Source organism: Oryctolagus cuniculus, chromosome 7, assembly GCF_051225735.1.
Source record: "Oryctolagus cuniculus isolate XC-2025 breed Fujian yellow rabbit chromosome 7, ASM5122573v1, whole genome shotgun sequence".
NCBI lineage: Eukaryota > Metazoa > Chordata > Mammalia > Lagomorpha > Leporidae > Oryctolagus > Oryctolagus cuniculus.
The window spans coordinates 53,115,554-53,128,796 of NC_142873.1; the positions used below are offsets into that span (position 1 = coordinate 53,115,554).

The 13,243-nt window shown below is 38.9% G+C and overlaps 1 protein-coding gene across 4 annotated transcripts in view; it reads left to right on the top strand.

Annotated features, from left to right (window-relative positions):
• GDAP2 (ganglioside induced differentiation associated protein 2) overlaps positions 1-13,243 on the top strand; it is a 69,462-nt gene that overhangs the window by 31,078 nt on the left and 25,141 nt on the right. For 3 of the 4 annotated variants that reach the window (XM_070077810.2, XM_002715714.6, XM_008264590.5), the window contains 2 exons: positions 886-1,045; positions 4,328-4,484. In XM_070077810.2, coding sequence (XP_069933911.1) covers positions 886-1,045; positions 4,328-4,484 — 317 coding nt within the window. The remainder of the gene's footprint in view (positions 1-885; positions 1,046-4,327; positions 4,485-13,243) is intronic. The other variant, XR_016210713.1, reaches the window with a different exon arrangement.

Below are 13,243 nucleotides of genomic sequence, written 5' to 3' on the forward strand. Positions count from 1 at the left end.
GCACCGATCCAAAGCTAGGAGCAGGTGCTTCTTCCTGGTCTCCCATGCGGGTGCAGGGCCCAAGCACTTGGGCCATCCTCCACTGCCTTCCCAGGCCACAGCAGAGAGCTGAACTGGAAGAGGAGCAACCAGGACTAGAACCCGGGGTGCTGGCACCGCAGGCGGAGGATTAGCCAAGTGAGCTGTGGTGCCGGCCAAGGATAATGATTTCTTGAATGATCTTATTGTCCTTCTATAAGGTGATTTCATCATTCTTATGTTTGATGATTTTAATTTAGTCTTTTTTTCAATTAACAGAATATTTGATGAGTAGTATTGAGTAAAAATAATTTCTAGGATGATGAAAAAGCAAAATGCTTCAAGATATAGGAAAAATAACACTGAACACCTAGATGTATCCTGGGTTTGTAACTGAGTCCAGCGGACTCATCCATTTGGAAATTATAAGGTAGAATAATTTTATTCTATTTATTTAAAAAAAGAAAGAAAAAAGATTCAGGGAAAGAACAAAAGCCATGAAATTGCAATCCCTCACAAGTAGAGATGTAAAAGAAGAGAAAAAATCCCTCAAAAACAAAGCCTTTGAGTTAAGGAGGTCTCAGCACAGCCAAGTCATCCTTCCAGGCAGCCCCCTCAGTAAGTGAAGGTATCCAGGTTCAGTGAGCTGGAGTTGCCAGCATCATGTCACATTTTACTGGACTAGCTACCAAACGCAGATCTTGGATACAAGAACCAAATGGCACTAATCTGAGCTCAGGAGAGGTAAGGTGTGTATTCCTGATTGACACAGGCTGTCGTTAACAGTGTTTGAGTAGCACCCAGCACTGCTCACGCCATACCTTCTCTTTGTGGTTATTTACAGAATGTCTTGCTTTTCTGACACAGGCTACTTACCAAAAGCTGCTACCTCTGTACTTCCCAAGGTCATTGAAGGAGGAGAGTCGATCTTTGCCCTACCTACCTGCAGATATTGGAAATGCAGAAGGGGAGCCTGTGGTACCTGAACGGCAGATCAGAATCAGTGAAAAGCCTGGTGCTCCGGAGGGTGAGTTCTAGAGTTCTGCCTCATGAGGAGGCAAAGGTACTGATAAAAAATCACCACCAAGGAAACAGGAAGTTTAGCTTCATCTTTGGGAAGCTCTCTGTTTGCAGGACTCAGATTCCTAGTCCTGATAAGATTTATTCTTTAAATTAAAATTTTTTTGAAAAGTATGTCTGGGGGCTGGCGCTGTGCTGGCATCCCATATGGGCATTGGGTCGAGTCCCAGCTGCTCCACTTTGATCCAGCTCTCTGCTATGGCCTGGGAAAGCAGTAGAAGATGGCCAAGTCCTTAGGTCCCTGTACCGCATGGGAGACCAGGAAGAAGCTCCTGGCTCCTGGCTTGGAATCGGCTCAGCTCCAGCTGTTGAGGCCATTTGGGGAGTGAACCAGTGATGGAAGTCTCTCTCTCTCGCTCTCTCTTTTTCTCTCTCTCTCTTCCCCTGCCTATGCCTCTATGTAACTCTGCTTTTCAAATAAATAAATAAATCTTTAAAAAAAAATCTGTCTGTGGGCACGTAGGTAGGTAGACAAATACTTCCCAAGTCCATGTTAGGCAATGAGGATTCAGGGCTGCATGTAACGCGTTCTTATCCTAGTCTCCTACAAGACAGTAGTGTAGCATGTAATATTTGAAATAGCTGAACAGTGTCCTCCAAAAGCTCTGCTTAACTTAATGGCAAGAATACAAGCCATTCATTTTGTCTCTGTGGGTGGTACACTCAATGTAGGTCACAGGAGTAGTTACAGCACGTTAGGCCGGAGCCTTGCTGAATCCTGCACAACAGCTTGTGCTGATCATCACCCAGACACGTTCAAGGTCAGAAATCTCTCAGTGGAGACCTGCCTCTCGGGCTTTACTGCTGAAACTTAGCTTGAAGTCTACCAAGTTAGGGAATTACTGTGAAACTACTAATGTGAACATTTCTTTTAAAAATGAGTATCAATTTAAAATCTGTGGAAGAATACTTGACTGCTTTTTAAAATTTTTATTTATTTTATGTACTTGAGAGGCAGAAAGAGTTCCTATTCACTGGTTCACTCCCACAGTTGTCCACAACAGCCAGGGCCGGACCAGGCCAAAGCTGGGAGCCTAACCTTCCATCCAGGTCTCCTGTGTTAGTGGCAAGGATCCAGCTACTTGAGCCATTACTCACTCAAAGTGTGCATCCTCCACTCCATTTATCACCATATTGTTTGAAGGTGAGTGGAACATGCGATCCCCTCCCCACCTGCTACCACCAAACTTAAAATGACGCTTGAGACCAATGAAGAATGGTCTAAATGAGAATAGAAGAGTTTGTTAAGGAACCTTGCGTATAGCATTCCAGACTAGGGAAGACTGGTGATCTGGGCAGAAACTGTAGAAACATTTTTTTCCATGCGAGGTGGCAGCAGGGGAAGGATTGTATAAATTTAATTTAATAAGGAAATAGGGTAGGAGCTGTTTTTTAATATTCTTTTTTGTTTGGTTTATAAGTTAACCCCTCAGGTGTCCTGCTGGCCTCTCCAACCTTATCAGAAACACCTGTGGTAGCACTTTATATAGTCACTTTTTATAGTGACTCTAGCTAGGCTGGCAGATTGTCAGTGCCCCTCTGAGAAACAGAAATGGGCTTCCATTGTAGCATAGTGGATAAAGCTACCATATTGGCACCAGTTAGTGTCCTGGCTGCTCCTCTTCCAATCCAGTTCCCTATTAAAGGCCTAGGATAAGCATAGGAAGATGGCCCAACTGCTTGGGCCCCTGCACCCATGTGGGAGACCAAGAAGAAGCTCCTGGCTCCTGGGTTCGGCCTGGCCCTGGCCCAGGCCCAGCCATTGTGGCCACTGGGGAGTAAACCAGCAGATGAAAGATCCTCTCCTCTGCCTGTCTCTCTCTTTTTCTCTCTCCCTCTCTGTCTCTCTCTCTCTAGCTCTGACTTTCAAATAAATAAATAAATCTGAAAAAGAAAAGAGGTCAAAGTGAAGGGATGAGATGTGAGATAGCATTGTTAAGAGTTTGCTGTCAACCTAGTATAAAGACTCATATCAGATGTGGCCGGGGAGGCTTATAAATGATCTAGCAATAGTAAATGTCTGTGAACCAAGCTTTGCCAGAGGGACACCGGGTACTTTAAGAGACCCTCCAGTAGAGTGGATCCTTGAACTAATTTCTTCTCCATAAAGTACATTTAGTGTGATGAGGAGTAGGGAACAGCGAATGTTGGGCAGTAGGTGAGATTTTTAACCAATCCTCAGAGTACTTGACTTGTTTTCACTGCTCTGAAAAAATATTTGTTCATAAATACTTTCAATTAATATATTAAGTCTGTTAAAAGTAAATTCCTCTTAAGAGACTGAAGAAATATTATGATTCACAGGTACATTTTAATGAAACCAAACCTTTCTAAGTTGTTGGCCCATCACAGTATGAGGAGCAGTGAAGTAGGTGTGGGAAGATCCCGGCTGATGGTGAGCCAGGCTGGAATTCAAGTGATGGCACTGCCTTGGGAAGTGCCCCATGATTTAAAGTTTGTTATTTTATTGTTGTTCTCCTTGTTAACAGGTCTCGTAAGGCAATGGGCCCCAGGCTAAGAGATGATCTCCTAAGAGAGTGGCTTCTGCTACCCAGATTCACATTTATCATACAGACACATCAGAAAGTTTACTTATGAATTTGAAGTGACAGCTGTAGGTGTTTCAGAACAAAATGATTATGTTGGTTTGACCATAGAAGAAAACCAGGTTCCTAAACTATAATTAAAATATTTCCTAGTGAGTGCGGATTATTCCCTGTGATACTGGTCCATCTGTCTTCCTGAGGACTTTACCTGACAGAAGGGCTGGGGTTTAGGTGCCAGTCAAGTGCTCCCTCCTTACACAGAGCTCTAGGACTGCTTCTAGACATTAATTCTTTATCTGTCTCTTCTGTTAGATGCTGTGTGGCAGAGCTATCTCTTGTGAGCCCAAGTGCAGTCTAATTACCATGTGTAAACTCAAACATAGTCTAGTTACCTCTGTCTTTTTGTTGATGATCACATTCTACTTTTTTCTTCCTAAAGCTACACCCAGGTAGCATTGATTTAATTTTGCATATTTCTAAAACTTGTATCATACATGACAAGCAATTTCTTGCATTATTTTGGTTCTACAAATGCCTAACTCTAATTTCATTTTCATTCTGAAAACATAACCCTTATCCCCTGTTTTTGACACCTCACAGTCATCTCCATTGCAACATTTACAGTCTCTTTTCTGTTTAGGTTCATCCTAAGCTCTCTATTGATAGTGGTATTTTCGTTACAGACAACCAAGAAGAAGAGGATGAAGGCTTGGGAGTTGATCTCTCTTTCATTGGCTCTCATGCTTTTGCTCGAATGGAAGGAGATATTGATAAGCAAAGAAAACTAATCCTGCAGGGACAATTATCAGAGGCAGCACTGCAGAAGCAGCATCAAAGAAAGTAAGGCAAATCCCTTGGGAATGTCAGATGCCTAAGGACATGAGAAACCAGAAAGGGACCTTGCATCTGCCCAGTGATCCACATATACACATAATGTGTTTTAATTTATCCTTTGTGATGTCTGGTGAGGAAGATACCATCCCCATTTTGTAGATGCAAATGCTCCAAGTTGAGTAATTTATCACTGGTCACAATTAGTAAGTGGTAAAGTCAACATTCAGACAGGTCTGATTTCAGCACTCCTATCTAGTGTCTCCATGTGAGGAAATATTCTAAAAGTAGAAGTTAGGAAAAGGAAAAGGCAATTACAAAGTTTTTACTTTACTACATTTAGAATTAAAGCATTATCTACAGTTTTATTAAATTTAAAATTTTGTTTTCTCTCTGAATTAGTCCAAAGTTCTTATAAAGCATCTGACCCATTCCATTTCTTCCAGGTGTTTTCTAAAGAATTTTAAATAAGTTCTTTTTAAAACATAGGAGCAGCTATCATTTATTTGTAAGCTTTTCTAAAGATTAACAATGCTTATAAGGCTAACTGCTTTTCAAAAAATTATACAGAGGAGAAAAATCATAAACTATAAGTATCTGCCATTAACTTTTAAGGTTAGTTGATATGTGAGCATTAAATAAGATAACTTAATTAACTTGATGTAGCAGCTGGTACTTAATAAACTCTTAAAATTGGCCTTTACTGTTCCCTTAAATCTGAGCAAATTGTGGACTGTTTTACCTTTGAGCTTTGGTGCTTTCTGTTCCTTTTGACTGGAATGCTCCCATCTTTCAATTCCTGCCTGTTCGCCACCTTTCATCTTTAAAGCATTGCCCTGGAGACCTACCTTGCAAGTCTGGAACAGATGCTTCCTGCTGTACACTTTTTTTTATACCCTATACTTACGCAAAGCATAGCATAGCATTTGTCATCCTGTTTTATACTCTTAGGCTGGATGTTGTCAGTCTTCATTTATAAAGTGGTAGTTGGGATAGATATCTCTGGAGTGTCTTGTAGAATTAGAATTCTTTATGTCCTCAGTCCCAGGTCGTCACTGTATACTGATTAAAAAAAAAAAAAAAAAAAAAAAAAAGCAGTTAAGCCACCAGAGGGCACCCGTGAACAGCTTTTTAAAAGGATACAGTCACAAATGATACTTTGAGTGGTTTCTGGGCCTAACCATGTAAACAAATCATCTGGCAAACATGTTTCTTCCAATACAATGACTGGGCTGTCTCTCACATGACTTGGCATCTATTTTTTTTTTTTTTAATTTTGTTTAGCATTTCTCACATTGTGATTTATACACTAGGAGTTCTCAAAATTTTTGATCTCAGGTCATCCTATTTGCACCCTAAAAACTTGTTAAGATCCCAAAGAGCCTCTGTTCACATGGGTTATATCCAACATCACTTATAATATGAGAAATTATCTACTAATTCATTATAAATAACTTCATTTTAAGGATATCTCTTTATTTCATGAGAATGTAGCATTTTATATTTTATTTCAAATGTTGCATATCTTTTAACATTTCTCTCAATAGGAGATAATTGGATTTTCTTATCTGTTTGTAAACTGATACAATAAGTTGTTTTGGGTAAAGTATATAAGAAAATCTCACCTCACTCAGATAGGTAATTGAAAAGGGGGAAAGTATTTTAATAGCCTTTTCAGATAATTTTGGACATTCTTTTATACCATACCACAATTTGCTAAATGGTAGTTTCTTAAAGTTCAACTATTAGACAGATTCTTAAGCAATATTCATGAATCTTTATACTGTTCTGACCTGCAGTTTGAACAGATTTTATAATAGGAATTTATAGTTAGACTTTATGACATCATATATTGATCTTCTGGAAAATATTGAATCAATGAATTATTCAGTTCTTCCAAATATTGAGACAGTTCACTACATAGTATAAAAAATTATGTTTGTTGGTGTCACTACCAGTCTCAACAGAAAACCTTTAAATATTATGAAACTTCTAGTGATGATAAAAATTTTCCAAAGTTATATATATTTTTTAAAACTCAAGTTTTATCATTGGCAACGTTTATCATTTAGCAATCAAATGCTGTTTTTTATTTTTCTTTTTTTTTTTTAAGATTTATTCATTTATTTGAAAGGCAGAGTTACAGAGAGGCAGAGAGATCTTCCATCTGTTGGTTCACTCCCCAGATGGCCACAATGTCCAGAGCTGTGCTGATCCGAAGCCAGAAGCCTGGCGCTTCTTTCTGTTCTCCCACATGGGTGCAGGAGCCCAAGGACTTGGGCCATCTTCCACTACCTCCTCAGGCCATAGCAGAGAGCTGGATTGGAATTGGAGCAACCAGGACACGAAGCGGTGCCCATACGGCATGCCGGCACTGCAGGGGGCAGCTTTACCCACTACACCACAGGGTCAGCTCCGGTTATTTTTCTTAAGGCAGTGGCATTACTTACTCATTTTTGAGAAAACAACTGCCACATACTTATGGAATAGCCATAGTTTGTCTGCCAGTCATTCTGTGAGGTAAAATATGGGAGTCCCATGCGAAAAGCAATTAGTTCCGCTTGCAACTCAAACAGTCACACAGTGCTTTTCTTCCACACACCTCGTACTTCAGTATGTGGAAGTACTCTATGTGTCCTTTTCATTTTGTCACACAGTAATATTAAAAAGATGGATTCTCAAGGGTTGCTTTAATGAAGTTAATATTTTTTATTCCCGCATTGAAGACATTAACCCACTGCTTTTATTCCGCAAGTATTTGGCAATAAAGAATCCAAAAACTACTTACTGTGAGAGTTGGGTGCCTTTGCCTTGATTTGTGATAAGGCCATCGCCAGGCATTTTCACCTAGCACTTGCTTTTGAACTGTCAGTGTAAATGTCAACACAGTGAAAAAGACGTAGAATGTCGTGGTGTGATTATGAACACGTTGTTGACTTTGCAAACCCCCTGAAGATGCTCTGTTCAGGGGGGTGCAGTCCACACATGAGATCCACTGCTCTCTGGGCTCTCCCCACTACTTTATCACTGGACGGAATTTTGGTGATCACCTGGACCAGCTTTCCAAAGTGGAGTCCACAGTCTATGAGCGATGGAATCACCAGGGTGCTTGTTAAGATACTCACTCATGGATCCCACACAAAGTGTCCTGCATCAGCACCTCTGCTGGAAGGCCCCAGAATCCTCCTTTTGAAGCTTCTTAGCTGATTGTTTTGTGCCCTAGATCACTGATCCAGTGTGATGTGACCTCTTTACTTTTCCAATAGGTCGAATGACGTTCCCACATTTACGGTTCATTGAAGAAGAGCCTTCAGAGTTGCCACCATAGCGTGGCTGCCTTCTCTGCCATCCTCCTCAACCCACTCACACACCAACCTCAGAGAGGTTGGGCAGGGACTAGAGAGAGGGTTTTTGTGTTCACAGCAAGGAAATGCATGCTTATCACCTTTATTGGGTCAGCCAAGCTTTTCTCTCTGCATGCTCTCACTCTGTCTCTGCTCTCTGTCTCACACACACATACATGCTTACATGTCACATATCTTCATTTCTCCAGGAAATGATACAGATAACCTGTAGTATTTTAAGTTTGTTTCGGGGCCGGATCCTTGTTTGTCTCTTATTTAAATGAGTTGATTTGTTTCACTTAATTAGTACTGCTCAAGCCAGTATTAAAATAAATAGGTACTGACTAAGTCCACACTTTCTGGAAAGGAGTCCTCAGCCAAGGAGTAGATTCTGGGAATGAGTGTGAAGACAGCTTGTAAAACACTGTCCTCAGTGCTGGTGGAGGGCCTGGATCCTAACAGTCAAGTTTGTTACACAGTTGATTTTTCTATTGGTTCAGGAAACATTCTAAAAGATACAAGTATCTAGAGATAATAAGGCTGTCCCTCTCTTGGGCAGCTCCTACTTTCAGGTGTCTGAGGCATGAAGGTATGTCGAGGCAGGAGTTCTTAGCAGCTGTCAGGTTGCTGTGCACATCCCATCAGCACATGGGGGCAGACTGGATGAGCAGCACTGCCTGAGTCCCACAGCCGGAACCAGGCGGCATCCTCTGCCATCCCATTCTCTTCAGCTGTGTCTGAATCTAAACAGTCTCTGGTTCCCCATTTACACGCTCAGTGTCTGTGAGAGTTGAAGATGCAGCCTTGTCTTACATCTATAATGCAGAATACTTCAAAGTAACATTAAAAAGAAACATTTTAGACAAAATAACAGAGTTTATTTGAGCAAAGAACTATTCAGGAATCAGACTGCACTCAAAACCAGAAGAGGTTCAGAGAGCCCAGCTCTGGAGTATGAGCAGTGGGACATTACAAGCTAAGTGTGGAAGCAAAGAAATGATTTGATTGGCTGTAGTTAGACATTCTTGTTCTCTGTGAATGATCCAGCTAATTGATTGTGATTGTCTGAATCTCTGTTTGCTTGTTGTTTTTGTTATTTCCAAAATTGACCAGTTGCAAGGAATGCCTCTAAGTTAAGTTTCAATATGGTTGTGTAAGGATTCTGGTTATGAAAGACAACAGCCTCAGACTGTTGACTTCCTTGCTTTGCTTTAACCATGATAAAAATAGTTCTCGAAAGTGTGGTCCAGAGAATTTCATACCCTTTCTGGTGGCCTGTGAGGTCAAACTTGTCATAATGTTATTAAGACTTATTTTCCCTTCTCATTCCCTCACAGTTTTCAGTGGAATTTTTCTAGAGGCTACTTAACATGTAACATTGAAGTAGATTAAATACAAAAGCAGATAGGAGAATCCAGCAGAAATTAAAGAGATTTGCAAAAATCAACAGTACAAATCTTCTTCATAAACACAGCTTTTTTTCATGAAAAAGTTATCTTCATGTAATTGGTTTTTTATTGTTTTTAAATTAATATTTTTTAAATGTTTGTCTTTATTTCTAATATTGTAAATATTGACAGATATGCCTGACATAAACAAAAGATCTTTCGAATCCTCAAAAATTTTAAAAATAGAAGAGTCCTGAAACCAGAAAGTTGTAGTGTTAATGAGTGCTTGTTGAGCTTATGATGTAACTAAGCACTAAGTAATCTGCTTGTGTACTTTGTCATGTTTAAGATTGCATGTTACAGTTTTTTGAAATTTATTTCTCTTGTTCTTTCTAAATCAGTTTCTATTTTCAAATAATGTTCTGTTGATTATATTCAGGTTGAACAGATGTTGAACACATTTTTATCTCTGAGAGGGAAGTGGGTTTTATTATCTTTTTCAAAGCCTTCCATTCTCTTATCAGTTGCAATGCTAAAGGATGTCATTGATTGGCAGTAGTTTGACTCTAGTTCAGCCTCCCTTGTCCAGAATGTCTGGGACCAGATGTGTTTTGGATTTCAGATTTGGGGGGATTTTGAAGCATTTGCCTAAACAGCAGTGATAGATCTTAGTGATGGGACAGAAGTCTTAACACACCATTTGTTCTGTTTCAGATGTATCTTCACATATCTTAAGAGTAATTTTGTACACATTTTGAGTGCCTATTTTTTACTGTGACCCATCACATAAAGTAGTAATTTTTCATTTGTAGTGTTGTGTTGGGTATTAATACTCAAAAACTTTTGGGTTTTGGAACATTTTGGGTTTGGAATCTGGTTAGAAGATGCCTAACATGTATCACTACTTTGTAGCACTGTGTTAACACCTAAGTATCCCTTGCAGTATTTGTTCAATGTCTGAAAAAAATTAGACGTGTTGTCTAATTCTTAGACTAACTTTCTAGGTCTCCTGTTGTGTTCTAACTTTGATTTGGGTGTGTCATAAGCTAGAAGTTGGTTTACTTAAAGAAATTCAGAAAGAAACTAGATATTCTTTTTCGAAGATTTTGAGATTGTAAAAATGATTTTACTGTAGTATTTTCTTTCTTTTCCTTGGTGTTCCTTGGTTGATTTACAGTCCAATTGCCTGTGACTCTTGTTATTCTCACAGCAAAAACATCATCCCATTCATTGTTAAATATTAAGCCCTTACTAATAATGTTGTGCTGTAGACTACTGGTAATGCAGAGCGACAAGCAGGCTGATAGAGCCTCCACCCTCGTAGGGCTTAGGGTCTTGCATAAAAGAAAAATGTTAAATCAATTAGTACTGGATGCAGTAAGAGAATAGAACAAAGGTCGTAACTGAGTCTGCGATAGACAGTTTCATAAGGTCTAGAAAAACTGTGAATTCCTGAGACAGCATTTTCCCTGGGATACTTGTTTTACACAAATAGGTTAGTTACTGGTCTTTTAAGAGTGATTTGTTTAAATTTCCTTTATCATTCAATCTTTGAGTAATCAGGTGAATGGTAATTAATTAACTGGAAGGGATTGGGTTATGTTAGCTTTGTTGAACTTCAGATGATTACAACCCATTGAGAAACTCTGTAGACAGTATTTCTGCCATTCTACTTTTGCCATCATTTTGACATATTGTGTGTATTTTTTTATGTATGATTATTCTATTTTTCTCATCAAGTAATAGAAACTTGCTATTTGGGATAAGCAGTACACAAACCAGAAACTATTTTGAGCTGTTGATACTTTCCTGTTTTAGCTTTGTTCTGATTTTTGGATTGAAACAAAGGATTTCATGTCTTTACTGAAATAAAATACAAAAAGTACAGCAAAAAATAAGATGCAATTTCTAAGCGATATAATGGAAAACCTAAAATAGTCTTTGAATAATGAAGTTTAGAGGAAAACAAGGCAAGCCTCATCTCCGTTGAATGCTGAGATAAGCATAGCATCTTTTGTTTATACTCCCTCCCCACAACTACTGATGACTGGAAGAAAAAAATATGACTACCTAATCAAACTTATATAGTCTGTAGTGGAGGTGGAGGAGACTTACCTGAAATAAAGAGGAGGATGAAGATTGCAATCATGAGTTATTGGACTAAAGTTCACCTAAAGGTGAATTAGAAACCTCAGCAGCACCAGTTTCTCAGCAGTGATTTTTTTTTTTTAAAGATTATTTATTTGAAAGGCAGAGTTGCAGAAGCAGAGTAAGAGCGAGAGAGAGAGAGATTGGTCTTCCATCTCCTGCTTCATTGCCCAAATGACCGCAACAGACAGAGCTGGTCTGATCTAAAGCCAGTTCTGGTTCCTCTTCCAGATCTCCCTCATGGGTGCAGGCACCCATGGTCTTGGACCATCTTCTATTGCTTTCCCAGTCCACAGCAAAGAGCTGGATTGGAAGAGGAGTAGACAGGAGTTGAACCGATGCTCGTATGGGATGCTGATACTGCAAACAATGGCTTTACTCGCTATGCCAGAGCCCCTCAGCAGTGATTCTAGCCTTTTTAAAATCATAAACCCTTTAAGAATCTGTCAGAAGTCATAGACCTTCTTCCCATGTTCCTAGATTTTGCCAACCAGAAACTATCATTGGATCTCAAGTTGCAAGTCACAATTAATCAAGGTTAAAAGCATTTTGACACCATGGACTAAAATCATTGCTAGATGGATTAAGGACTTTTGTTTTGTTTTGTATTACAACTCATGAAAGAAGTTATAGGTTGGGATCTTTCAGACCTTAGATAAAGAATATATTTCTTAAATAAGGCATAAAAAATACTATTAACAAAAAAGAACCTTTGCTTATATTAAAATTAAGAACTTTACTTTTCTTTAAGTAGAGCCAAGAAAGTGAAAAGCAAGTTACAGAATGGGAGCATATATTCACAGTACACACAACTGGCAAATGGTTGTATTCAGAATATGTAGAGAACCACGTATCAGTGAAAAAAGGAAAACTCAATAAAAAAAATGGACAAATGCTATGAACAGGCTTCACACTGAGGAAGAAACAGGTTCCATAACATGAACAGGATCTCAATCTCATCAGTTACAAGAGAAGAAACATATCATTTAAAACCTGGCTGGCAAAAGTCAAAACATCTGATAATACCAGTGGTCAAATAGGACGTGGAATCACAGGATCTCATTCACTGATTATAGAAGTATAAATTGGTGCAATGCTTTGGAAAAGAAGTTTGGCCTTAACTCCTTAAATTGAACGTACCCAATAACCTAGTGCTTCTACTGCTTGCCATCTGTTCAAGAGAACATACGCACATGTGTACAGGGGACATGCAAAACAAGTTGATGGTAACACCGATCACAAAAGCAGAAACCTGGGACTAGCCTGAATGCCTATCAATGGGAGAATGAATGAAAAAAAGACAGTTTTCACATACTATGAATGCTTATACATTATATTAGTTAAAATGAATGAACAAGATGGAAACCCAGTTTGATAGATGAATCTTAGCAATCTATTAAGTAAAAAAAAAAAAAAAAAAAATCAGACCCAAAAGGTCACATACAGCATAACAAACTTTTTTAAATTGTTAAATAAAAACTTGGTACATTGAATACATATAGATGAATGAAAACAATATAAAAAGGAAAATCAAGGAAGTAATGAACATAGGATTCTGGGTGATGGTAAGAAGGAGCTAAGGCTTAGAACTGGAGATACATAACCACGTGGTTAGATACAGGCTATACAATATAAAAAGGAAAATCAAGGAAGTAATGAACATAGGATTCTGGGTGATGGTAAGAAGGAGCTAAGGCTTAAAATTGGAGATACATAACCACGTGGTTAGATACAGGTTATGTTGAATGTGTTAATTTTTGTTTTGGGTGTTAAGCTTGGGGATGTTTACTACATCATTTTAAAAACCTGTACCACCACTTTTTTAAAGTGTACCATGCATGTACCAATAAGAGTGTTTTGAAACAACAAGCATATTTAAGTCTGTTGT